The sequence below is a fragment of the Crocodylus porosus genome, unplaced genomic scaffold (genome assembly GCF_001723895.1).
Source record: "Crocodylus porosus isolate Cpor-Errol unplaced genomic scaffold, CroPor_comp1, whole genome shotgun sequence".
In the NCBI taxonomy this organism is placed as follows: Eukaryota; Metazoa; Chordata; order Crocodylia; family Crocodylidae; genus Crocodylus; species Crocodylus porosus.
In genome coordinates this window covers 11,417,572-11,443,561 of record NW_017728906.1, presented here as the reverse complement: position 1 = coordinate 11,443,561, position 25,990 = coordinate 11,417,572, and the positions used below count along the sequence as shown (strand labels likewise).

At 42.3% G+C, this 25,990-nt stretch overlaps 1 protein-coding gene across 1 annotated transcript in view; it reads left to right on the top strand.

Moving 5' to 3' along the window:
* Window positions 1-24,405, top strand: part of GABRR3 (gamma-aminobutyric acid type A receptor rho3 subunit) — a 41,244-nt gene extending 16,839 nt beyond the window's left edge. The window contains exons 3-9 of the mRNA XM_019557097.1: window positions 4,097-4,164; window positions 5,605-5,828; window positions 10,961-11,043; window positions 12,165-12,305; window positions 17,517-17,669; window positions 22,543-22,739; window positions 23,935-24,405. Of these exons, the coding sequence (XP_019412642.1) occupies window positions 4,097-4,164; window positions 5,605-5,828; window positions 10,961-11,043; window positions 12,165-12,305; window positions 17,517-17,669; window positions 22,543-22,739; window positions 23,935-24,231 (1,163 nt within the window). The 3' untranslated portion in view covers window positions 24,232-24,405. The remainder of the gene's footprint in view (window positions 1-4,096; window positions 4,165-5,604; window positions 5,829-10,960; window positions 11,044-12,164; window positions 12,306-17,516; window positions 17,670-22,542; window positions 22,740-23,934) is intronic.
* The last annotated feature ends 1,585 nt before the right edge of the window (window positions 24,406-25,990 follow it).

The window sequence follows — 25,990 nt, the reverse complement described above, 5'->3', positions numbered from 1 at the left end:
AACTCAGCTGCAGCACATTAAGCCAGGTTGGAGCAGTCTCAGTTTGGCAGGCTGACCCCCCCGGACCTCCTGCCAGTTGAAGCTGTGCCACCCTGGCTCATTGTGCTGCAGTCCTGTGTGCATGTGTAAACACTGCACCCAGGAGCAATAAACTGCAGCTTGAAGTGTGCTGGAGTTTATTCAGGTGCACTAATATCACATGTAGATGCACCCACTGTCAACTTTCCCTTTATTCTACTTTTTGGTTTTTCAAAGTTATTTTTATAGCTTCTTTTACTTCCTATATAAGCTTTTTGGTTTTTTCCACCTCAACCACTGTGGGCTCTTTTTCTATTGTGGGATTGTGGATTTTGGGGCACCTCAGAAAATGTTCTTAAACGGTTCCCCATTTTCTTTTCTGTTTAAATTATTTGTCCAAGCTGACTTGGCTTATCATTACTTTCAGCTTTATGAAATTTGTCCCTTTCATGTGCAAAGTATGACTGGTTGGGACTATTTTGTTTGCACATAACAAATAGGATCGAGTCACAATCAACTGTACCTAATCTACCCTTTCATCAGTCTCTCTGATGTTCTCTAACAGCAGGGGCCAACTTTTTTTGGCAGGTGTGCACCAGATCAGCTCTGCACCCTCCCCAGTGCCACTCCAGCCCCTTACCCTGCCCAATCTGCTTCTCTGCTTTTTGTTTCCTTCCCTGTGCTTCCTGCCCTGTCTTCTGTTCTGCTTTTTCCCTTCCTGATCTGCTGTGTGCCACGCACAAGTGCCACAGGTTAGCCACCCTTGTTTTATAAGGTCTGTACTTGTCCCTCCAATCCTAGAAACTGTTTCCCAACACAACCACCCACTTGTACTTCATATGCAGGGAGTCTCTTCTAACTACAAGAAAAAAGAAAACACAGCATGTTCATTACAGGTCAGGATTATGATCCACTGCTGTCCATCATATTTTGAAATGTAAAACTGCACCTATCCCACTCAGAGCAGCAGGCAGAATGGAGAGCTTGCCTTGCAAAATACCTAGGTAGTAATTTGATACAGTATTTTATTGCTTATAAAATGTCAATAGCACTCAAATTAACATCTATCCATCTTCTGTTGCCTCTCTGCTTACCACCAACCAGTGCCCCTACTGTCTATTCTGGTCTTATAATAGTATTTGAACAAGTTTTCCCAATATGAGTGTAAAGAACCCACATCTATTGTCTACCATAGTTCTTGCCGTTGGTAGCACCAGTGTAGCTGCACCAGTACTGGAAAACAGTCATTAGATTTCTTAAGAAACAGCTTGCCCTCAACCAGGGTTGTAAGAAGCTAACAGAAAGGTTGAGGACTCAGAAGACCCTTTCTAAACAAAGACAATCTGAAATAAGGAAAATCCAACTTAAGGAAACTCAAGCTTAATTTGTGCTTTTAAAACATGAGGTCAAATTCTGGGAAATCACTAAGGCTGCACCAGTATACTGGAAAGCAGAACTTGTCCCACTGAATTTTTGTTCTGCTCTACCCTGGGATGGGCTCTTTAAACTATACAAAAAAGATCTGAACATTTCCAGCATTTTAAATACTTTGGTTAAAATGTCATGTTCCCCCTTCTCAAGAATGAAGATACGATCTTTCTCCTCTGATGGAACTTGTATTCTGCTGTCAGTTGATAGAGTACTACTTGGAGCTGGGCAAGAAAGACTTTTTGATCTGAAAATGAAATGTCATGCTAGAAGCTTTGATTTAAAATTAGCTTCTTTCTTCTACATGGGAGAGTGGGGGGGATTGTTCAAGAAAATGGAAAGTCCGTTTTTTCAGTGTTGGGTTTTCATTATTTTTTCAAAATCAGATGTTCCCAGTGGAAATGTCCGTTATGATTAAAAAGCCAGTTTTAGTAAGAACAAGTTTCAAATGAAAAATGTTGATGTAACTAGATCCCATAGTGGACTGCACAGGAATAATAAGGAAGTTGAGTTACTGCATTTATAAGCAGAGAGCACAGCAGCATGTGCATAGCCCTGACTATGAGTGCTGTAATTAGGGTAGGGGGTGACTGGGATAGGTGATCTGCTCACTGACTTGGTTATGGGGGAAAAGGTGGAACAGCTGCTGCTAGAGGATCTCACTGGCAGCATGGCAGCAACCAGAAGTTGCTGCTGCCCCTAAATGTGGCTGCTGCTGACTACATAGTTCCTTGAACATGCATTGGAGGGAAAGATCTCATTTGACCTGAGCCTGCAGAGAGCTGCTGGTGGTTGCTTTGTAAATAAATGCAACATGAAAACGAGAGGCACAGTCTTATGACTGAAGGGGAACTGAATGCTGCATTAATTGCAATTAAATTTTTTTTTTTTTGCAAAAATCTTGTTGATCTAATAAAAGATATCATCTCTACTATGAGTCCTGATTGCATTATTTATGTTGCTCAGCCACCTTGTCCTTCTTGCCTAATTGCAGGAGCTATACTGGGGAACATAGCTGAGTGCTTCCTTTGCTTGCTGATGGTTGTGCTGGGATGCTGTGTCCCAAGGCTCACTATAGTGCACCTTTCTAGAACTTGACAAAAACCAGGCTAGAATTAAAGCTTCTTCATGCTTGGTTCTCCCCAACAAGACACTAGAATAATCAGTGTAGTGCTTAAAGGAAATGCAGTAACTTTGCTTCTATGTTAGATAACTACAAAAAACTACCCTGCTGACTAGTTCTCAGTACTCCCAGCCTTTCAGCTCACTTTTTTACTTTGCATTTATGTTCACAGAAGATATTTACATGAGCTGTACAAGATCAAGTCCCGCTTAAAATACGCAAGTGAAATAAAGAAATTGCATAGCAGTGTTTTAAAATGCCCAAGAATGTTTTAAGATTCCTATCGAGACAAATCACACTGTTCCAATATGCTGTATGAAGGCTGACACTTCAATGACAACAGTATATAAGAAATATATACTGGTAACTTCCATAGGAACACTTGGTAACTTGCATAGGAACAGTAAGATCCAAGTGGCAGTGAGAGACGGAGGGAACAAAGAAGCAGTGAACATTTTCTGTTTCTCTTTTAGGTATCTTCTCTAACGTGGTGGAAGGGGGCTATTTGGCTTTGTTGATGTAACAAAAGCAAGGAAAAGGAAGAAACTTCAAATAACTGTGACCCTTTCCTGCTGTTTCATTCTGCCTGTTTTCATTGTTTTGTCCTCAATTTATTTTACATTTTTGCATAAACAGTTTTTCCATTGGTTTTTTTAAATACTTCATATATCACTTTCAAAGGTTGTATATGGACCTTGACTTTGTGCCACCAGAAAAATTGTTATGGTGACACAAAGGCTGTGGAAACAGACATCCATGCCCCTTGTTACACTTCAAATGCCCACAATATAGGTGGTCTGATTTTGTGCTGCTATTTTGCAGCCAGTGTCTGCTTTAAGACAGGAGAGCATACACAGCCTGAAGCTACCTGCATCCTCCAACTGCCCTGAGCAGGGACTCTTGGGGCTTCAGGGACCCAATCCTGAGTGCAGGGACTTGGGCCATGTAGGATCAGGCTCCTGAAGCCCTGGGAGCATCTGTCTGGGTTTCCCTGTTTGGGATTCCCTGGGTGTGTCTACAAATGAGGAAACCTTGGTTTCCTTGTTTGGAGAGATGCGCACCTAGGGAATTATCTGGGCACCTGTTTCTGCAAACAGGGAAACCCTGGTTTTCCCCACTGGTTGAGAAATTATTCCTATCCAGGAAACAGCAGGAGCCAGATCCCATGGGACAACAGGGCAACATCTGTTTCGCTGATCCATTTCATTTGGTGATGTCTGTTTGTATCCTTAAGAAAGCTTTGGAATCATAAGAAAATTGTCTTCTGCTCTGCAGACTTCAGGGACATGTTGCAAATTTCAGTGATATCCTGTGGACTGCAACGGGTTTGCTTAAAGATATGTACTCTTATAATCAAGTCTTCATCATAGTTTCTTTCAGGTATTGATATGGTCTCAGTGGATGGACCCAAGACAGAATGTGTCTGAGGAGGTAGCAATCTGTAGGGTTTAGAGTTTAAATTAAAATATTTTCTTCTTTTTAAGCACTGTTACTTCTCATCTAATTTTTTGTGGTATTATTTTGCAGGGTCACCAATCCCAGTAGGCATTGATGTGCAGATAGAAAGCATTGACAGCATTTCTGAAGTTGACATGGTAAATTTTATGATAATTGTTGTGTTACTAAAACTAATGGAATTCATAATTGTAATGAAAACTCAGGGGTCACCGATGTCTCAAAAACAGCCCTCCAAAATGCTGATCTAGAATGGTATAATTAAAGAAGTAGAGTTTTAAGAGGGTATTTTCTTTTCTCAATATGCAGGAGTAATGCCCACTGAAAGTAATAAGTATTACATGAGATTATGTGCTGGATTGTTCACTTGTGCAGGAGAGAAGGACACAGCATGTAAAGCTCTGATTTTTAAAAAACTGAGCACCCAGCTATTCCTATTGTTTTTGGTGTGAGCCCTTAGGTGCTCTGTATTTACACTGGTTCCTAGTCATGTTTATCCCCAGGTTATAGCTTATGGTTAAACACATCCATCAAGAAACCTTTAGTGGCCTCTTTGTGCTAGTTTATAACTGCATTGATTAATACATAATATTGAATGCCTTGTGAAACGCAATGAAAATTTAAGTGTAGCTACACTACTGTATACAGTAAAACTTATAGTGTAGCCAAATTTAGCCAGGTGCTAACTGGAACAGGAAAAAATATATATCCTTGATGCACAACTCTTTGCCAAATGCCAAGGTCCTCAAAACAAGGCACGATGAAGCTTTTCAAAGAAAAGATCATAGATCCTAACATTCAGAAACAAGATATTTTTCTCTAGCTCCATTCTTGGAAACAGTTGAATAGGCTTGAGGCAGATACCCAGCATCAAAAATTTCCTCCCAAATGGTTAATTTTTTTTCAAAGTTATAGTCAGCTGAAAACAGGTTCTTAGAATAGAAAGTAACGGGAAACTAAATAAAAGGCAGTGCTACTGGTTCTGTCCACAGCAGTGGGCAAGAACATACCTTTCATCTATAGCGAATTTCAATACATGGCACTTATGTGTTATGTGGGTTTGTTATGCTGGAGTACATCTGGTGTAGTCACAGACATGTAGCTGAAATCAGTTCTTTCCTGGTGTGTGTTAGAGTTAGGAATTTTGATTTATTGGATGAAACTAATAATGATATGTATGCATATAAATAGATCATGGCAAGAGAAAGAGCAGAAAGCTCTTGCTGGGTGTATCCCCGGAGTCTTCTTGCTGTGTCAGTTCTGGGTTTGGAACACACAGAACAGGAGCAGGTGGGCAAGGCTTAATTTCCAGCCTCAAGAGAGTTGTGTAGCAAGTCCTCAGTTGCCTGAACTACTAGTGCTAGCTAACTGGAGCAAACAACAGACATCTCAAAGGCATCTCTCGTCCACAGCACTCTCTTTCAATGCTCTGGAGGCCTCACTGTGGTTTGAGGATTCTGCTTATGAAGCTCAGAGACATAGTTCAAAGTTGTGTGGCCTGATTACTTTTACTATTTATCATTGCTGTATTCAGAAGCAGGACAATAACACATGCTTTCATCCTTTTAATTTACACAAAGGACTTCACAATGACTTTATACCTCAGACATTACTGGAAAGACGAGAGGCTTTCATTTCCTAGTACCAAAAATAGAAGCATGACCTTTGATGGAAGACTGATAAAGAAGATCTGGGTACCTGATGTGTTCTTTGTCCACTCCAAGAGATCTTTCATCCATGATACAACTATGGAGAATGTCATGCTCCGGGTATACCCTGATGGCAATGTACTCTTCAGCCTACGGTAAGATCAATGTTGCCTTATAAGTATCAGTAGCAAGATATGACATGAATAATTTTGCCTGCCTCAGCAGGTCAAGCTCAGAAGTCATTGTACTACCTAGTGAGAAAGTATCTGGTATCTTTGCCATTAAACATCAAGTCTTCCCAATAAAGTTTGTTTTTAGCTTATTCCAGGGCTGTCCAATTGGCAGCCTGCCAATTAGGCTTGTGCCACCTAAGGGGTTAAATTATACCCCCTTCCCCTCCCCCTCCCAGGTCTCCCCTCCCAGGCTCCCCTGGCCCCTAGTCCCCTTATCACTCCAGCTGGTGCTACAGCCGGGGCCCTTGGCTCACCCTCTCTTCTCTAGTTTTCCCTAGAGGGTAGTTACGATAGAGCAGGGCAGGGTAGGTGGTATGGCTCAGCACACCCTGCAGTGCCAGGGGAACCTGTGCCATAGTGCAGGGGGAGCCTGCAGCCAAGGAGGCATGTGGGGGGAGGAGCAGGGGTGCAGTGCAGTGGGGGTGGGGAAGCTGCCACCCATATGGTGCTGGGGTATCTTACTGCCAGGGAGATGAGGGGGCCTAGAGCCCCTGCCGGTGTGGGCCATGCAGTTTGTGACCCTTGGCTGCTAAAAGGTTGGATAGCCCTAGCTTATTCAGTAATGTGAGGGAGTGGGGCCTAGGAGCGGCCGTGAACTCCCTAGCGCCCCCTACCGTCACGTTAGGGTGGACTAGGCACCCTTGAATCCTCGCCTGCCACGACTTTGCTGTTTAATAGGTTAAATGGGAGGCTGCCTTTGTTCCCCTAGTGAATGGTATTTTTGTTCTTGCCCCTACTCCAAATGGGGCGCCTCTGTGTGCCCCTCTCTTAAGGGGTATGCGTGCCTCCAAACCTCCCCTTAAGCACGCCCCAAGCCTCGCAGCTGTTCCGTGGGACGTTGTACAGTCCCCTGCCCCTCAGGTGCTCTCTCCCTGGCACCCTGGGCTTGTCACCCGCCTGGCGCCCCCTGGGCTGGGCTCCTACCCACCAGCCTGTTACCGGCGCCCCGGGCCTGTCTCTCCACTGTCCGGCTACCACCGGCGCCCCTGGGCCTGGCTCATTGCCACCGCCCTGTTCCCGGCGCCCCTGGGCCTGGCTCGTCACTGCCGCCCTAGCTCCCACTATTCACTCCAATGTCCTGCTACTGGTCAATATCGAATTGGGCTCAGGCGGCCGGAGCCTTACCTGGCCTCCCCGACCCTACTGGGTCTTTATCAATCAGAGCCTGCCCCACTCTGGGGCCTGTGCCACGCCTCTCGCACCCGCCGCCCCACTCTGGGGCCTGTGCCGGCCTCTCGCGGCTGGGGCTACAACCCCCACTCAGCAAGCGCCCTCCTGGCACTCCTTATGCTGTGCCCACTGTGGCACTGTGCCCCTGCTGGGCACCAGGAACCCCCAAGCTGCTGGGGAGCTCCCGTGAGGCCTCCTCTCTCCCCTACAGTCCTCCGGACTAACTGTAACACAACGCAAGCCACCTGGCTTCAACACAAAACACAGAGCCTCCTGCTCACAACACAAACACTGAGCCCCCACCAGGGCCTCCAACCCTACCTTTCGTCAAGGGGCTCTCATCCCCGGCATCATCGCTGCCAGTCAGGACCACAAGGCTGCCACTACCAATTCAGGCTGCTCAGCTCAGCCGCAGAGCTCCTACTCCTGCAGCTGCCAGAAGGGAACTGCTAGTCAGGCTCTGGCCTGGGCTGTTTATAAAGGCCTGGCCCTGCCCCCTTCTGGCCACATGACCTGCCTGGTTGCCCCAGCAACTGGCGGCTGGGCTGCCCCGGTGATTGGCAGCTCGCCTTACCTCATTCTCAGGCACGGAGCACCCCAGTGCCTCCGTGACAAGTACGTTGAGATTGCTACTCTGTTAATAAAGATGGCAGCTAAGGTCTGGTCCTTTATTTTTTAAATACAGAAAAAGGGGATCTTACTATCATCCTCAAGTTTCTGAAAATATTAATCTCTGCTTTCACTGAAGGGTCTTTAGAAATTGGTGCTGATGTGTACATCCATACCTACAGCTGATCCTGTGTCAGCTAACATGATTTTTCAAGTACAGGCAGTCCTTGACTTACAACACTTCAAGTTACGACGTTTCTCACTTACATTGTTTATAAATTGACACCCTGCTTTAACTGTACAATGCCAGTTTCAACTTTACAACGCTTAATCCAATGAGACTCCACACCAGCAAACAAGCTCGCTACTTTGCTCATCTCCCTGGAGAACATCTGTCCAAACTTCCTTAGACACTTTCTTTAAGAAAGCAGCCAAGTCTCTACAAAAACCTACGGCCAAGACTCCTGAGAAGACTCCAGCCAAGAACCCTTTTAAAAGTCCAACTAAGAGCCTTTCAAAAAGTCCAGCAAAGTCACCTCAAAGAAGTCCTTCCGAATCAATGATTGCTAGTTACAATATAAATACATTAATGTAGCTATATTACTCATCTATAATTGATCAAGTACAAAATTCTGGGGTATTTTTGGTGAAAATAGGGTATCAGGCTTTGGTTCAGGAACCAGTCCCCCATTTATAACATTATTTCTTATGAGAAAATTGGTTCCAGTTACAATGTTTCGACTTCAGATGTGGTTTTCAGGAACCAATTGTGTCGTAAATCCAAGGACTGCCTGTAATTTAAATTCAGAATCTATCAGGATCATAGAATCGTAGGGAAGTGGAGCGGGAAGGAGCCTCACAAGGTCATTTAGTCCAGTCCCTTGCTCAAGCCAGGGTCATTCCTAACTAAACAACCCCATCCAAATGTCTAACCTACTCCTAAAAATATCCAAGGATGAAGATCCCCCAACTTCTCTAGGCAGCCTGTTCCAATGTTTAACCATCTTCATAATGAGAAAGTTCTTCCTAATCTCCAACCTAAATTTCCCCTGCTACTTTATTCCTACTCCTGTCCCATTGGACCAAAAGAGTAATCAATCTCCATTCTCTTTATAACGGCCCTTCAGGTATTTGAGGACCGTTAGCAAATCCCCTCTCTGTATTCTCCTCTCCAGACTAACATCCTTTTCTCCAGAATGGCTAGAGTTACTGAAGCTTGTTAATATTAGTGGCATAAGTATTAATGGAGGCAAACAAATCCAGCATTGGCACTACAGCCAATACACTTCTCTGTTATTTTATGTATCAGTTTGTTGTGTGGTGGTTGAAATATTTACATTTTATTCTTTTTTTTAATTTCACATGTAAATACAGAAACATCAAGGACTACAAGAACAGCTACTGTTGGAAAACTGTTACTTTTCATGTCAACCAGTGGTCAATGGTTTTAATTAATACTTCAATGCTCATTGTGCCTTTTTGTTCACTAAGTCCAATAAAACTACAAATTGTTGACAAACAGCAAAAACCTCTTCTCATATCTGCATGAAAGATATTAGCACTGATATTTTCCCCCAAAGGCACTGCCACTAATATCCATGGGAGCTACAAATGTACGGGGAAAGCAGGGTAGGTGGAGCTGATAACCTACTGAACAGCACAATGAAAATGATTTGCGTGGTGTTTTAAGCAAGAGCAGAAACATTAAGCAAGTACTTGCCCTTGCCATCATCAGTCCATCATTTATTTTCATACTGAGGGGACTTATGCACATCGAATGATGTGGCAAAGATTATTTAAAAGGACAACATTTTTCCTAGTGCAGAAGTCCAGCCTGAAGTTGTGAGGTATATAATTCCTATTGACCTGGGACTTAAATGGCACATAGGCTTTGTGTTGGCTTTTTTGATTTCAGTGCAATGTAAGGTTCAGCTTGTCATGTGACATAGATCAGAGGAAATGTTCTTTGGTTTAGATGAGGTTTAGAATGACTAAGACCATGCAGTGGGGTAGAAACCTGAGTTCCTTCAGTATCTGTGTTCTGAAAGAATCAAATGTTCATAAAAAGCCTCCTTTGATATTGCTAGATTTACATTCAAAGGATACTGTTTAATCCATATCCGGACTATTTGTGGAAAATCTGCATATTCCCCATTTGTGTGTTCATAATACCCAGTATTAAATATTGCATTTCATTTATTTTTAAAGTAGCTAACCTGGCCTTCATTCTATAAACCAACATACAGCTGCTGGTCACTGAGTCTTCTACAGCTACATAAACTGAAACCCACAAAAGTGTAAATTTTAAAGACATCAGCTTCAGAACATCATTTCAGTCAGTTAAAATCCTACACTTTTAAACACTCACAATACAATCATCAACCATGAGTCACGGAAATTCAATTATAACCACAACCAGATTTACCTTGAGTTTGACTCAATATAAAAATTCATTGGAGAATCCATGCAAAATGTCAAATCTAAGATAAGCTCATTACAGCATAAGGAAATGTAACACTAACTAAAACTATAGCCTGTATTTAAATGTGAACTGCTGCCTCTAACCTTTTATTTTATTTATTGGATAAAATGTTAGAACACTTATCATCCACATATTCATGGAAAACCAGATGGAATGACAGAATTAACATCCTTACTTGGTTTCTCCTGCAACCTAGGGCTCAGATGTTAAACATGCCAGCAATTTTTATATGTAAGATACCACGTGTGTTTGGCAGGGACAGTGTTAAAAATGAGGGTTTATCTTTTTATAGAATTACATTTTCTAGTTTTACTATGAAAATAGTTTTTGGAGTATGCTGTGCTACATTGCTATCTGTTTGGGTCTGCCCATGAGAAGATTTAGAAAAAGAAGCACCAAGAATTGTAAATTTTCCCTGTTGGTCTTGGTAAGATGTAAATTTGAAAGCATAACCAGTCATGAAAAGCCTTACAGTGAGAGCAAGTACCTTGAACCTCAGATAGGAGGGAGCAGGAATCCGGCAGCAGAGTGATTAAAAATTGAAGAAGACAAGCAAAAAGTTAGAAAATATTGTTTTGGTTTTTATATAAACCATTTTCCTACCATTTTGGATTTACCTTTTAAACAAAAAGGTCATTTCAGGATCACTCAAAATGACAAAGAACAAAATCTTTAGCAGGGCCAGGATTCTACCCAAATAACTTGAGATTTCACAGTAAGATGCTGCTAAGTCACCAATTCTTTTTAGACATTATAAACATTGTCATTATTTTTTTTCTTGTCCCTTTTGTAGGATAACAGTTTCTGCCATGTGTTTCATGGATTTCAGTAGGTTTCCTCTGGACACACAGAATTGTTCTCTAGAACTGGAAAGCTGTAAGTCTGACTCTAGCATGACAACATGTACTTTATATATGTGTTCTTATCCACAGTCCAGTTTGTCCATAGTAGTTCCCCTCAGGAGACACTCTGGCATGTCTACACATGTGCATTTACTGCACAGTAACCAGAATTACTGTGCAGTACAGGTGCACATCTACATGTGCATGCTCTTACCATGCAGTAAATATGGTGACTTATGCTGACTTGAGCGATTAGTTACTGCTCAGTAATACATGTGTAAATGCCTTACTGCACAGTAACACTGTGTGTATGGACTGACTTAGCATTTACTTTAGTCCCAAGTCAGTCCACACAGTATTAATGTGCTTTCACACCTGCATGTGTATACACTGGCCTATTCCTACTTACTGTGCAGTTATTTACAGTGCAGTAAATTTAAGATGGCATAAATGCACATGTAGACAGTGAAGTCCCCTGTTTCATTAGCTTTGAAGATAAGCCTTTTAGTCTTATCAGGAAACACACGCCTGCACTTACCTGCCTCTCCGGTGGCAGGGAGGGGAGGGCAGGCTGCTGGTGGACAGAGCAGACCCTGGGCTGGCGGGGGCTGGTGCTTTCCTCCATGGCAGCAGTGGCTCCCTCCCAGGCAGTAGCTGCCCGCAGGCACCTGGCTTAGATGGTCCCAGGGGGCACCACAGCCACAGAGGGAAGCGCCGGGCCCCTGCACAGCTCAAGTAGGCAGGCAGGCTCTAGGGAAAAAAAAAAAGGGTCAGGCTCACTGCTTTTTTTTTTTCCTTAGGTGGAACCTGCCTTCCCAGGCTGCTGCCAGGCTGCCTGCAGGGCTTCTTGCAGAGCCCCTGAGCTCTAAGAAGCCCGGTGCTTCACTCTGCAGCTGTAGGACAACAAACTAAACTAGCTGGAGGAGTGTTAGTTTGCTATGCCCCAAGTCATTTAAGGCGTATTATGCCGCCAAATTTGCTACAGTGGCTGGAATTACTGCGCAATACACTGCTGATGCATGCAAACACCAACACCATTAAAGCGGTGCAGAAGCATTTAACCCACTTTAAAGTGCTGGGCACACATCCCCTCAAGGAAAACCATGACAGCCTTGTCTTGGTAGAGCTGGTAATCTAGCTTTTATTCTCTTGTAGATGCTTACAATGAAGATGACCTGATGCTGTACTGGAAACATGGGAATGAGTCATTAAGCACAGATGAGCACATCTCCCTTTCCCAGTTCTTCATTGAAGAGTTCAGTGCTTCTAGTGGACTAGCTTTCTACAGCAGTACTGGTATAGTAAGCTTGGTGGCATTAGAAGATAGACACATAGCTCTACCACATGCAGACACACATTTTCTCTTTTATTTGACTATTAATAAATGATGATCATCATCATCACCATCATCATTAAAACACTTAGAATTAAATAGATGCAGAACTGTTCACTCACAATGGATTTGTAGTCTATACTCTGGCCTCTGGTTCTTTTGGATTACAGTACTATATTTACCCAAAATCCAAGATGACATCAAACTGAAGACACCGCCTCATTAATTTGATTCTATACATGGAAAATTATAAATATGTTATAACTTAATTATAAACGTGTTCTAATTTTCCATGTATAGGAACTAAGTACTGGGGGATCATCTTAAATTTGTCCCCAACCAATGGGTGGGGGGGAGTTGGGGAGGGCAAGCAGCCTGAACCTTGCACCTTGCTCCCCTACCATTCCCCCCCAGACCTGCACCCTTCTGCCTGTCCCTCCCACTTGTCCTTCCACCTGTCCTTGCTGCTTGTCCCCCATCCCTAAGAAAAAATATGCTACCTCTGGTTGTGGAACAGAAATTTGAAAATGAAGCATAAACAAAAAAAGTAAATGTAAATGCCCTGCTATTTGCCCCCCTTTAACCCTTGCTGCTGCCCCATTCCCTGCCTGATCCCCCATGGGTACTGTTTTCAGATCATGAGTGCGGGATGCTGTCCCTCCCATTGATGTGCTGCTGCTACATCCCCTAACCCATGTTCCTGCCCCATGCCCTGCCCCATGCTTCTGCTTGGTAGGAGTACAGATCAGGGGATTCAGCAGCAGTGTAGGTTAGGGAATAGGACATAGCTTGTTGGGGGATGGGGAGGCAGCATGGGTCAGGAGATGCAGCAGCCCTGCAAGTACAGGGGATGGGATAGAAGTGCAGGTCCCTCATCCCATGCTGCTGCTCCATTCCCCATCCAATCGCAACCTAATCCCCACTTTGCGTTGCCGCCCTAACCTCTACCTGATCCCTTATCCAATCTCTGACCTGTGCTGCTGCCCTATCCCCCACTGGATCCCAACCCAATTCCCCACAGGTGCTGCCTGATCCCCTGCCTATCCCTGACTCAGACTGACACTAGCCCTAGCCACTCACATGCACTCACTGGATTTCTGCTGACTCTGCAGTTCTAAGCAGCAGTGGTGGCGGCAGCCTGGGCAGCTCCAGCTCTGGCCCTGGGCTGATATTGAGGCCAGAACAAAGACGGAGCTGTGGTACTCATCTCCAAAACAAGGCTTGTTTTTCTCCCTGTTGACAGAGGAGAAAAAATGTCATATTGGATTTAAGTGTGTGTGTGTAACATTCTCCTGCTGTAACACAGTGGGACTGTGTAATCTTCAAACTCCTGATATGAAAAAAATAGGAGCCTAAAAAAGAGTAGAGTATGCGATCTTTCCAGTTTTTGCAATATGTGGTGCTTTTTGTAAAGCTTTTGCAGCTCTGTGATTACCTGAAAGTCTCAGCTTTTGCTTTTAAGAAAAAATATGCTACCTCTGGTTGTGGAACAGAAATTTGAAAATTAAGCATAAAAAAAAAAAGTAAATGTAAAGAACCTCAAATGTAGTATTTTCTAAGATCCCTTAACTTTTTGAGGCATGCCTCATGATTTTGAACAACCTGGGGTTGGTTGCATAATGAAAACGAACCAGTGATCAGTGTGCACATCACAGCTGAGCACATGCTAATTTAATGGTTCAACAAATTTTCCATGTTTATTCAAAAGGTTTCAGAGAATGCATTATAGTGCATTTGAGTGAGTGTATCTATATGTGATTTTTACTGCAGAGCTGCCTAATTAGTTCCTCAGTAAACATCTCTGTGTCTACATATGTGCCCCTATTAGGCACATGAAACAAGTACTAGCCTGCACCAGAGTTTATTTGTTGTGTAGCAGTACACCTGCAGACACCGCCTGCCAGAGTTTATTTGTTGCCCACCAGCTAGTCCTGCACTGAAGCTCCCTTGTGTCCCAGCCAGCCCCTCTGAAGTATGTGGGGGCCAGTCAGAGCAGCCCTGGGCTGGCAGACTAACCCCTAGGATCCCCTGCCAGGAGGGACTGCTCCAACCAGGCTCCATGGTCAGGGCATGAATAAACTCTGCAGCTTATTGCTCCTGAGTTAATTGCTCCAGGGTGCACCTTCAAACAGTGCTCCCAGGAACAAAAACTCTGGAGCATGTGCACTATTGGATATGTAGACACACCCAGCATGTTATAGTTATGAATTCATGCAAGTCTGTTTCTTCAATTCTCTGCATAGTGTATGCACAATCCTAAATAATGAAATACTTTGATATCTAAATGCACTCTAAAAGTACTTTTAACTGGTTAAAATGGCTTGCCTGTGCTGTTGTATGAATCAGTTCATTTCAGTGAAGAAAATGCTTCTCAGTTATCAGGACTAAATAGTGAAGTAGACATGATTTCATATAATATGGTGAAGTGCACAAATCTTTAAAAAAAATTTTGAGGCATGCAGAAAAAGATACACACAGGTTTATTGACATTGCTTTATTTATGGGACAACTGATTTTCACAATCTAGATAAAATTAATTACAATTTGCAATATTTGTTCTGTAGTGGCTGATATAGCAATATTAGTAAAGGGTGCAAGGTTTATGATGCAACTCAGCTAAACCTGGAAGAATTTACAGTTTGGGCTGATTCTTCCTTTTTACCTTGTGCTGTTGAGGGACAGTAACAAAACTGTATAATGTAAAGATAAAATGTAATATGTAGATAAAATCTCTAGTCAGAAAAGTAACTGTGTGAATACATCAGTGGGGATCTCTCTATTTATTGTGCATCACTGTTGGCCACATCAGGTATGCTTATTTTACAAGAAGGGTGATGGGAAGTACCTGCCAGTACCATATGATGAGGTGAGGCTTGGAGAATCAAATAGGTTTCCTTCTTACCTCATTCATTCTCATCAATAATAAAACTTCTGCAGAACAAACAAGGCTTTGAGTGGTATGCATGCAAACTCACTGACTTTATATCAGGTCCTCACTGCCACCTGTGCAATCCCAGGGCCTGCCGTGAGCTTACAAAGGTATCACAGATAGGAATATAACAAGAAGCTAGTTAATGATATGCTGACTCAGCAGGGTAGATCAGTAAAAAGCAAAATAGATGTTTTTACCATTGAATTCACCATGAGTGGATCTAGGATTCTGAAAGGGGGGTGTAGATGGTGTGATGAATCAACACAACACATGTTTTTCTCCAGTTAACAAGAAACTAGAAAATGCAGTAATATCCTAAGGGTCCAGCACTGTATTATTCGGTTTAAATAAAAAAAACCCCTAAATACAGCTTTGCTGGAATGTGCACTAATTTTCTAGATTATATATTAAGTTAAAGAAACACACCAAACTAGGCAAAATAGTAAAAAATATTGTTTTTCAGTCCCGTTGTTATTATAGTTAAATGTACATGCCTTATTCAGATTTGTAATACAAAATTTAGCCTTCTTGAGCATCTTGACATTGTATCCAACACTTCACTGCTACTCATTTCCACACCTGGGTTACTGTTCAGCTGAATTAAAATTACCACACCTGAGTTAAGGTTTTTAGCTATACCTAAAAACAGTCTGTGGGCCTATGAAATAGAAGGGAGATATTACCAAGAATGGTTAACAGACAGCAAAATTAAAGGATAGCTTGATTAATGGAACATTAAGGCCTTCAAAAAAGGAGGGTGGGTTGTTAATATCTGTGGAGGAAAGAGAGGTTAGCAGGAATCAGGTAGTCAATTGACTCCCTCAGCACTGTCCTAGTAGAAATGCTGCTGTCTCTATCAGCCAGTAGGGTGGAACAGGAATCCAAGAGGGGTGCAACTGTACCATTGCACCTTGCCATGGATCTGCCCCTGGAAATCACTGACATATGGCTGAATAAATGCAGAGAGCAAATCCGATGAGTAAAATGGGGCCATTTTTGTGTAATCGCTTCTCAGGACAGAACATTACTTTAGCTTGGAGCTTCCTAGCTTGTGCTGAGTTTTATTATAGCCAGGAGGCTGTATTTTCTTCTGCTTTTTTTTAACTTTTCATTTGACTGAAGATGATTATTAAATGCAGACCAGCTCCTTTTAGTTAAGTAATACTAGTGAGCAAGTGCATGGCTCGGACCGGCACCCTCCTGCTGGGAGGGATTAGCCACAGCAGAATGAGTACAGAAAATGTCCATATGGAGCTCTGCCTGCTAAGATCAGGGGCAACCTTCTCTGGGCACCCCTTAACCACCATGTTTGTCTTCTTCCCAGTTGAAGCCTCTTTCAAATTCTCCCTCCTCTGGAGAGAAATTCTGCAGGCAAGCTCATAACATTAAGCCATCACAGTTCTCCAGTTCTCGGTCCCCTCCCAGGGCTTTCCCAAGAAGGAATTCATCTGGACAGTCATTCTGAGAAAATTATTTTAAAAAGTAAAAATCCTATCCCAGGTTGAAACCATGTAATCCGTGAGTTATTTTAGACAGGATTATCATTATTATTAAGTTATAAGTTCCTAAAATAGCCTGTTATCTGGGCACGGCTGCCCAGTACAAGCTCATTCATCCTTCTGTTCTTATTCCAAAGGCAGATTCTGACCCGCTAGCCATTTCTTTCTCTCTTTTTTATTTTAACCTCGCTCCATACTCTAAAACTCATTGCACTCCAGTGCAGCACAGTGACACGGGTGATTCACTAGGTGGCACTCTTCCCCCTGAAGTCATCATGGAATAACTATTCCAACATGGACAAACAAAAGGGAAATACCTTGATTTAGTAAAGTGAGGTCTGGCCATGAAACACCCCATACTTCTTTTCATGTGAGTAGAAGTATTAGCTTGCTGTTTTGACCAAGGAAATTACTTTCTGCCTGACTGTGTTCTTCCTGAAGTTACAGTTTCAATGTTTTTTTTTATTTTTTATTTTCTGCCTTCAACTGTGACATAATATTTTATTGCATCTTTAAAGAACAGGGATGTTCCATTCACAAAATGGCTTTTTTTTTAGGGCAGGGGGAAGAAATTTGTAAAGCAATTTGGAATGAGAGTCATGGTATAAACTAAGGTGCTCGTCTTATATATTATTTATGATGTGATAAGGGCAAACCAGTGGAAAGGATCTAGTGGAAATAAGCTGAGTGCTGATCTTTATAAAAACACTAACCTCTTCTCCCCTCACTCTTTCTTTCAACAGGTTGGTACAACCGACTCTTTATAAACTTTGCCCTAAGGAGACACATTTTCTTTTTTGTGCTACAGTCTTATTTCCCAGCTATGCTGATGGTGATGCTGTCCTGGGTTTCATTTTGGATTGACAGAAGAGCTGTCCCTGCCAGGGTATCACTAGGTAATCCTTGAAGGGATGTTTTGGGAGGGGAAGATGGGAAAGCAAGGAGGACTGTAGTTAGCTTAACCAAGTTCTGGTGTGCAGTACATGTGAGCAAACGCATTAAGTAGCTTCCTGAGTTACACCATTATTGTTATACCACCTACATGTACCCCATCCTCTGGACATGGGGGAATGTTGCTCTCCACAGATCAGTTGTACTTTATTATAAAACTATCTATGACACATGAGAGGGGGACACAAGAAAGATGAGTATGTATGAGTTTCCCTCTGTGGAACATCATTTGAACCTTTCTGTGTCTGCTCTTTATGGAAGTAGCAGACAATTTTCCCCTACCTTACCCCATATGGGTCAGAGGGTGTATGGCTACCCACCTGCCTCTGCATCAGTTCAGGGTCCTTCATTTTCCCCCAAGCCTTATGTTTCTAGCTTAAGGCTATGTACAGATGTTCAGTTTCTCCAGACAAAGTCCTTGCTCTCTCAGAAGAAACCATGAGTGTGCAAATGTTAATAATTTTTCTTCCAGAGCAAAAGTGGCCACTCTAGGCAAAAAATAACTTGGGAACAACCCAAGTGAAATGGCTTCCAGGAAACACTCAGGAGACTGAATGTCTGTTGGGCAGGGGTCAGCAACAGTTTTGGGCAGTGTCAAAAATACCTGCAACCTTGACTTGTAAGATGTTGGTACGCCAGGGGTGGATGGTGCGGGAATTGCAAGGGACCCAATACTTGATGTGGCAGCACAGCCCCAGCCCCTTCCCTGAAGCATGCATGCCAAGCAAAAGGCCTTTGCATGCTACTCTCTGGCATGTGTCAGGGGTTGCCTACTGCTGTATGAGCTACCTACCTGAGCTGCCTTGCTGCCATGTATTTCCACACAAAAATTTAAAACAAATTGACCCTAAATTCACACCTTCAGTTAATTGTATGAACCGTCCTGAGTGCTTGCATGTAGAAAAGCCCTTAATCCTTTATGTAATTTTGAAAATGTTACCTTTTAATGGCTTATGATTTTATTCACTAAAAGCCAAATCCTATCTTGTCTCTGTTCTGAGCCCTATAATTTTAACTCTGCACATCCTAGGATCAGGCCCATAAAGAGCTGTCTAGTCACTGTTTACAACATTAGTGTTTTATCAAAGATTGATTACTTCACATCATTCAGACTTCTCTCTTCGACGGCATAGCACTAATGGCTTTAGAATGAATATATCCAAGATTAATTGATCTCCAAAGATCTAACGGAGATTTCCTGTTATATCTAATATATCTCTAATGCTTCTGATTCCTACAGTTGTAAATTTAAGAATTGACAAGGGAATTCCCAGTTTTCATTCTTACTAACAGTTTTGGTTCTGGAAGCTGATTAAGTTCTTGTCTTACATTTAAGACGAGGGGAAACCTTGACAGCCCTAGTGAGTAAAACAAATTTGAGTGTGTTAACAGTTCCAATAAAGAAAGTGTCTTTCTGTAGCCCTATTGACCTGTACAGAAAAACTATGTTTGGCTGTATAGTTAATGTGATGTGTCTTATTGGAGTAATGGATAATTTTAAATACGATATATAGAATATAAATTAATTGTTGGGCCAGTGAAATAACTAGCCCATCTGCTACGGCTATGGCATAAATGAATCTCCTATTCCTTTCACCTGTGAGAAACTAACATCAGGTTTTATTTTAAATAAAAAAAAAAATGTCTTGAGTCCTGAAAGGTCATCTAAAAATATTGACAAGCCTGTGTTCAACTGCAGTTAGCAGCTTACCAATGCTCTTTCTTTAAATCATATGGAAGTTTCTATAGGAGAAGGGTAGACAAGCTTTTCCATTTGCAGACTAGAATGACCCACCTGAGCTACTACTGGACCCTGCCACCACTTCCACTTGTTTTCCTGGCAACATGGAGAAGGTGGCTGCACAGAGAGTGGCTATGACTGGTGTTCATCCCCATAGCAGCAGGGGGACAGTGTCTGCAGAAAGTACTCCTACTGCCAAATGTCACTGAAACCCCATGTCTTTGAGCTGGATTCAGCCCACAGGCTGTAGGATGCTGACCCTTGTTACATGAGATTACACATCAGGTTTCCCTGAATAACCTGTTTGTATTACAGCAGTATATCCAAGATAATTTTTGATAAGCTTTATATTCCTGATCAGTGATTTGGATACCAGGTTTTAATGCTTCACTTTCTAGTTTGTAAGCATCTGAATACATTTTTACTCTTGCATGGTACATTCAGAACCTCAGTGTTCAACTTAAATCTATAGATGAGAGAAGGGAAGATAAAGCTCCTGAATGTTTTAATGAAGTTAAACTAGCCTAAAACTGGATTAACACATAGTGAATTGGGCCCAGTGATAAAGCTCATTGAGTAGAGCTGGTAGGAACTTTTATCAAAATTAAATTTTGACAGAGAATGTGTACAATTTCTCCTATAAAATATTTAAGCTTCCTAACCAGCTTTGTATTTTATTGTTGTAGTAATATTTTTTTCTGTTACAATAACAAATAGAACAGTTTTTCATTGATTATTTTCATCAAAAATTTAAGACTGCCATGATATCATCCAGGATTCTGACTTATGTAAACCAGTGATATCTTCTCACTCACAGTATTATAGCAGCTTGAAAAAAAAGACATAACTGGAATAAAAGCCTTAAATAAGGCAAACAACATAAACACTTTACAAGTGATTGGGCTTCCACGGAAAGGGAGGCTGAAAAGATTAGGGGTGAAATTTTGGATCCATGAAGTCAATGGGAAAAAACACCCATTGACTTCAGTGTGCCCAGATTTTCACAGTAGGCTTGTTTTTTTCCAGAAAGGGAAGCTGTTGAGAAACTTCCTATAAGGACACACATTCAAGACATTCAGTTTGTGGGGGTGAGAAGAGATCTTGTTAATCTTTGAAACATGAGTAAAGAGACAAGAAAGTTGTGAGCCTGAATCCAGGAAGCACTGTCCAGTACAGACATTATTTACCCTGCTGAGAGTTGTGGGCCCTCTATAGGAAATTCACTTCCTACACACTGGTGTAATCAGCCCCTGTAACCCACCAATAAACAACGTTACTGAGGCAAATTCAGTAGTTTAGGATAGCTTCTTGCATACGGGAGCCAGAGTATCAGCTTAACTAACAGGCACAGGCACTAATCCCTGGAGGACCTGGCCTGCACCTTACCACTAACCGGCACCTGCTGTCTTTGTGACTGCAATGTTTGGCTTCAATTCCACTAGTATGGAAGGACTAGTGAGGGCCTTTCACCATTTCAGTTCTTTTGTAGATACACTTTCCAGAGCCTTGTGTTCTGAATTATTAAAAGCTTTTGGCGTATTCTGATGTCAGTTTTTAAAAATGTCAATGAAGATTCAGTACAAAGTCAAATAATGTGTACGTTTCATAGGGACTTAGACCAAAAAGGGCTGCTGTGATAATTTACTCTGACCTCCTGCATACCAAAGGCCACAGAATGTCATACAGGAATTTCTGCTGTGAGCTTTGAGTAAAGCAAATCTTTGAGAAATACATCCAAAGTTGATTTACCATAGCTAAAATGAAAAGAGAATATTATCTGTTCTCACCCATTCCAAGGGCAGGCAATTATTTTGGGCAGAAGGCTGTTTACTGAGTTTCAGCAAGCCATCGAGGGCTGCATAACAGGCAGCCCAGGGCAGATTAATATTAATTTTCTAAATTTTTTAGGGGCCCCATGAGCTGGATAGAATGGCTTGGCAGGCTGCATCCAGCCCCTGGGCTGCATTTTACCCAGCCCTGCTAAACTCTAGAGCAGCAGTAACTTTCATCAGGGAAAACACCCTTTCCCTGTACTCACTGATGCATTAGAGAAGTTTTAAACTTCCTTCTGAAACTCCGGGCATTGAGTAGCATTGAAAAGAGTGTATCAGGCTACATTAATTGGTCTATTCTGATATGGCAATTACTACATAGAGGGCATGTCTACACATGTACTCAACTGCGCAGTTGTTACTGCGCAGTCATTTAGTACTCGCTGCCGTTACTTTGCAGTCCCAGTGACCACATGGGCCATTTCTGACCCTACTGTACAGTAGCAATGAGCTGCTCTGCAGTATCTCATTGCTACTGTGGAGTAGCATTGGCATCACAGCTTGTGCCTGCTGATGCTACATCACCATAGCAATGAGCTACGTTGCCATAGCTTATCACTACGGTGACACAGCATCTTGTGTAGATACTCCCAGTAGCTCCCAGTCCTTTTAAGCCATTTACTCTGTGGTGATTGCAGTACCCAAAATAGAGAGATACATTGTATTCAACACCAATGGAACTGCTTAATTAGAAAAGGTTGTAGAACTGCATTTGACATCACAGAGGAGTGCACTAGAAGTCCTGCTAGGACATCATAAAGTCTGGCCAGTCCTGTTGTGCTTTCATTGAGGCCATGTGTAAGAGAGAGGTAAATGGGAAGTGTATCAAGCCCAGTGCTTCCAGGAACACACAAAGCAGCAACATTTTATAAACCTTTTAACAGTGGTGCATCATACATACTTCATCTGCAGTTTCAAGAGTTGCAGTTGGCGAATGGTTTTCTGCTCCTTGTATTACAGGATCTCACCTCTATGGAGTTAGGACTAACTATGCTTTAGAACTTTCTGTGAACAATGGATTTCCCATTGTACAGGTGGAATGTATAGATGATCTATGGGTTGGGTACAGTTTTGAGCAGGTCTATAATGTTATCCTTTGTAGCGTGCTGTATGTGTCATAACCTGTGCCAAGGGGCTAAAGGGGTCCCCTCACATTCACAAAACTATGCTGAGCAAGTGGCCAGTCATTAGTTGAATGAAGCCAATTGGACTTTGCTCTATATTAATCACGTCTTTCTTTGGCAGGTATAACTACTGTGCTCACAATGTCAACTATAATCACAGGAGTAAGTGCCTCAATGCCTCAGGTGTCTTACATAAAAGCCGTGGATATATACTTATGGATCAGTTTTGTTTTTGTCTTCCTGTCTGTCATTGAATATGCAGCTGTGAACTATCTCACTACAGTAGAAGAGAGAAAACAACTAAAAAAAAGAGGGAAGGTATAAACTTGTGTATTTTGGTGTCATCAGACAGCCACGAGATATAGTGATGTGGCATTGTGTGGTGAAATTTGTGCTGTGACTGTGTCTTTGAGACCTTTTGACTAACTGGCCATTTGCTCTTATATCCTCTTTGGATGGTAGGAAAAATGGCTCTCCTCTCCTGGATACTTAAAATACAGTATTCCCTCTTCCCTTTTCCAGTGGCAAAAGCTAAGGGAGCTTCATTTCTCCATTTCTTTCTGCCACTTTTGGTAGCTGAGGGGAAAGAGATCTCTCTCCAGGGTCCCCCTTTTTTCCCTCTCTTGGAGCTTGGGGAGGATAGGCTCTCTTTGTACCTGATTCCTAAAAGGGAGAGGCCATTTCTCCTTTCTCGCTCCTTGTCCAGTTCTTTCTAGTCAGTTTTAATGGGGCAGACCAGTCGTATGATCTGCTTTTGCTCCCTGATCAGAAGAGTAGCCATGCAATTCATTAGAATTAGCTTTCTGAAGTGGACAGTCATGTTTACAAGTTAGAAATTTGCCCTTCCTGAATCCTTTGTATGGTTCCCTTGCTTCCATGAACAATCCCAGCTGTGAACTCCTTGGCTAGAAGAGCTGAGGAAAAGGGGACAGGCCAGGTCATATGTATAGTACCAGTGATTTCCCTGTTTTATTCCAAGTTTTTGTGGAAAATATCTGTGGTGTTCCCCTAGCTCTAGGTAATTGGGTGATGCAGAAGGGCAAGTTGCCACAGGCAGAGGGCCAGCTGTCCATGTTATACAGTAGTCCTGTTCTTTCCCCACCTATAGTTTTTTGAAAACAGAGAACGACTATACACTAGCAGCAAGGCTGCTCTGCCATGCTATAATTACAGCGCATCAGAGGAGATTCAGTTAATCCTGTCTGCTGGAGCATGGGGATTACCACGCTCCAGCAGACTCCAGCGTCTCATGTATCAGCATCCCTGCACTGGAAAGTGGTGGCAGGGGTACTTTAACTAAAGCTGCCATTTTTCAGCGTGGGGACGCTGATACACGATACTCTCCAGGTGCTTTAATTAGAGCGGCTCTCGCAGCCGCTTAAATTAAAACACCACTCCCCACCCTGCTCCTGCAGCACTCCCAGAATGTCAACAGGGGAGACAATGTAGCAGATAAAAGTCTTATCAGTCCTACACCTCCTGCTAGACCATAATAATTATTATTTGTTGCCAGGTGCCTGGAGTGTATAATCTTGATGCAGTGCAAGCAATGGCCTTTGATGGCTGCTATCATGATACTGACCTTGACTTGGCTGATTTGTCAATGCACTCGGAAGAGAGCTCATCTCGGGGACGTGCAGCCAGCATCCCCAATGTGGACACAATGCGTGTAAAGAGGAAGAGATCCTTGAAAGGAAATATGGGCAGGATTATTTTGCAGAACAATCACGTCATTGACACATATTCCAGGATTATATTTCCAATCGTGTATATTATATTCAACTTTTTTTACTGGGGTTTGTATATATGAAAAGAAAACACTACAATCTGCCCATTGGCTTGTATGAGATGACATCTGAAATGCATGCTTAAAAAGAAGCCCAACAGCAACAGAGGAAATATCTAAACATCTCTGGAACAAGGTCACACATCAGACCAGGGAATGTCGGTTTGTTTGACAGCAAGAATATTCATTAAAAACCCCAGTGACCTGGCTTTATAAGTGTTACTTCTAAAAGAGACAAGGGGTTTTAACTGGTCCATGCAGGGCTTCACAGTAGTAGTCTGAAGCCTTTGTAACTTCTGAAGTTGCTTATGGATTTTCATGTTACAGGGCCCTGCATCATGCTGCTAAATAATTGGTAGTTTCCTGAAATGAGCTGTCAATGCAGTCTTCAGTCTTTTATGCTATTCTATAACTACCCTTCCCTACTCAGCCTTTCTTTTCCTTTTCCACCTGTAATCCATGCTAGTGTAATGCAATCAGCACCATACGTCATCTTCAGATGGCTCTTGTCTTTATTTAGCTTGCTGTGCTCCTGTTTTTCTGGCCAACTTGTATATACCTCAGCAGCCTTTGTGCTTGGATGGTAGGTTGGGGTAAGGAGATGATAGGTAAGCAGTGAATTGGAAATCAGCTGCAGGCTGGAACTGAGATGTCATTGTACATTACAAAAATAGAGGTCCGTCTGATTTTGTTTGCATCCCTTTAGAAAAATATGTTTTTGAATGCTCCAAGATCATTGATCACTGAAGTAGTGAATATAGAGGAGTGCACTAAGTGTTCTGTAGGCAGTGCCACAACATCTGAAGGGCAATCTGTTACCTGTGATTGACTGGATTGATAAAAAGAACAGAAAGAAATGTCCATGGTCTGTTTTAGCAAGGTATGCCACTCGTTGACCTTGTAGACCCAGTCCAAATCAGCCTCATGCAAACCTTTTGTCATCATCCCATCTTTTCTCTAAATTAACCAGATCAAACACTTGAATTCTTGAAGCTGAGACTTAAGAAAGCTCTGCAGGTAAAAAAGAAGTCTGTCATTATTACAAGATTCTTGCTATGCTGATTTTATTGTATGCATCGGTTTGGGTCTGTCACTCCTCTGGGTGTTAGAGGTTAAGAGTTAGGGTGAGGAGACATTGCATATGACTGCTTTGTTCAATGATTCTGACTGAATCTCTGAGAATGAGAACAAAGGCATGGAGGAAATAAAAGGGAACAGTTACAGAGCAGCAGTCACATTTTGCATGAGTTTGTCTCTGGGGTTCAGGCCAAACCTAGGACTGCTGGAAGAGGGGTAGACAAACATAAAAAGTAGTTCAGCAGCCCCCCCAAAAGGGTCAGATAATTGTGGAATTACTTGTATGGCTTTCCCAAATTGGCAGTACCTGGAATTCCTTGATCTCGTCTTGCATTTTAAAGTAACTACATGAATGCAACATGGAAATGCATGCTGGTAAGAAAATGTCCAAAAAGTAAATGTCTGCCAGTGCTGGGTTAAAATAATGGAAATGGAAATAAACTTGAAAGCATGAATCACTTTCTGGCTTGTATGATTTCACAGCTATGATGCTGTTTGTTCCTCAAATAATGAAATCTGTTATTTTTTGGAAAAAACTCATTTGTCAAGTTCCCAAACAGAATTGGAAATGTTGATTATGTGCTGAATACAGAACAACAAAAATCCCATGGACTGAGTGAGTATCTTGGCAGCCACTTTACTGTCAAACAAATGAACAGAGCTAATATGCCTTTGATACTGTTCCAGGGAATCTGTCATAGAGAGC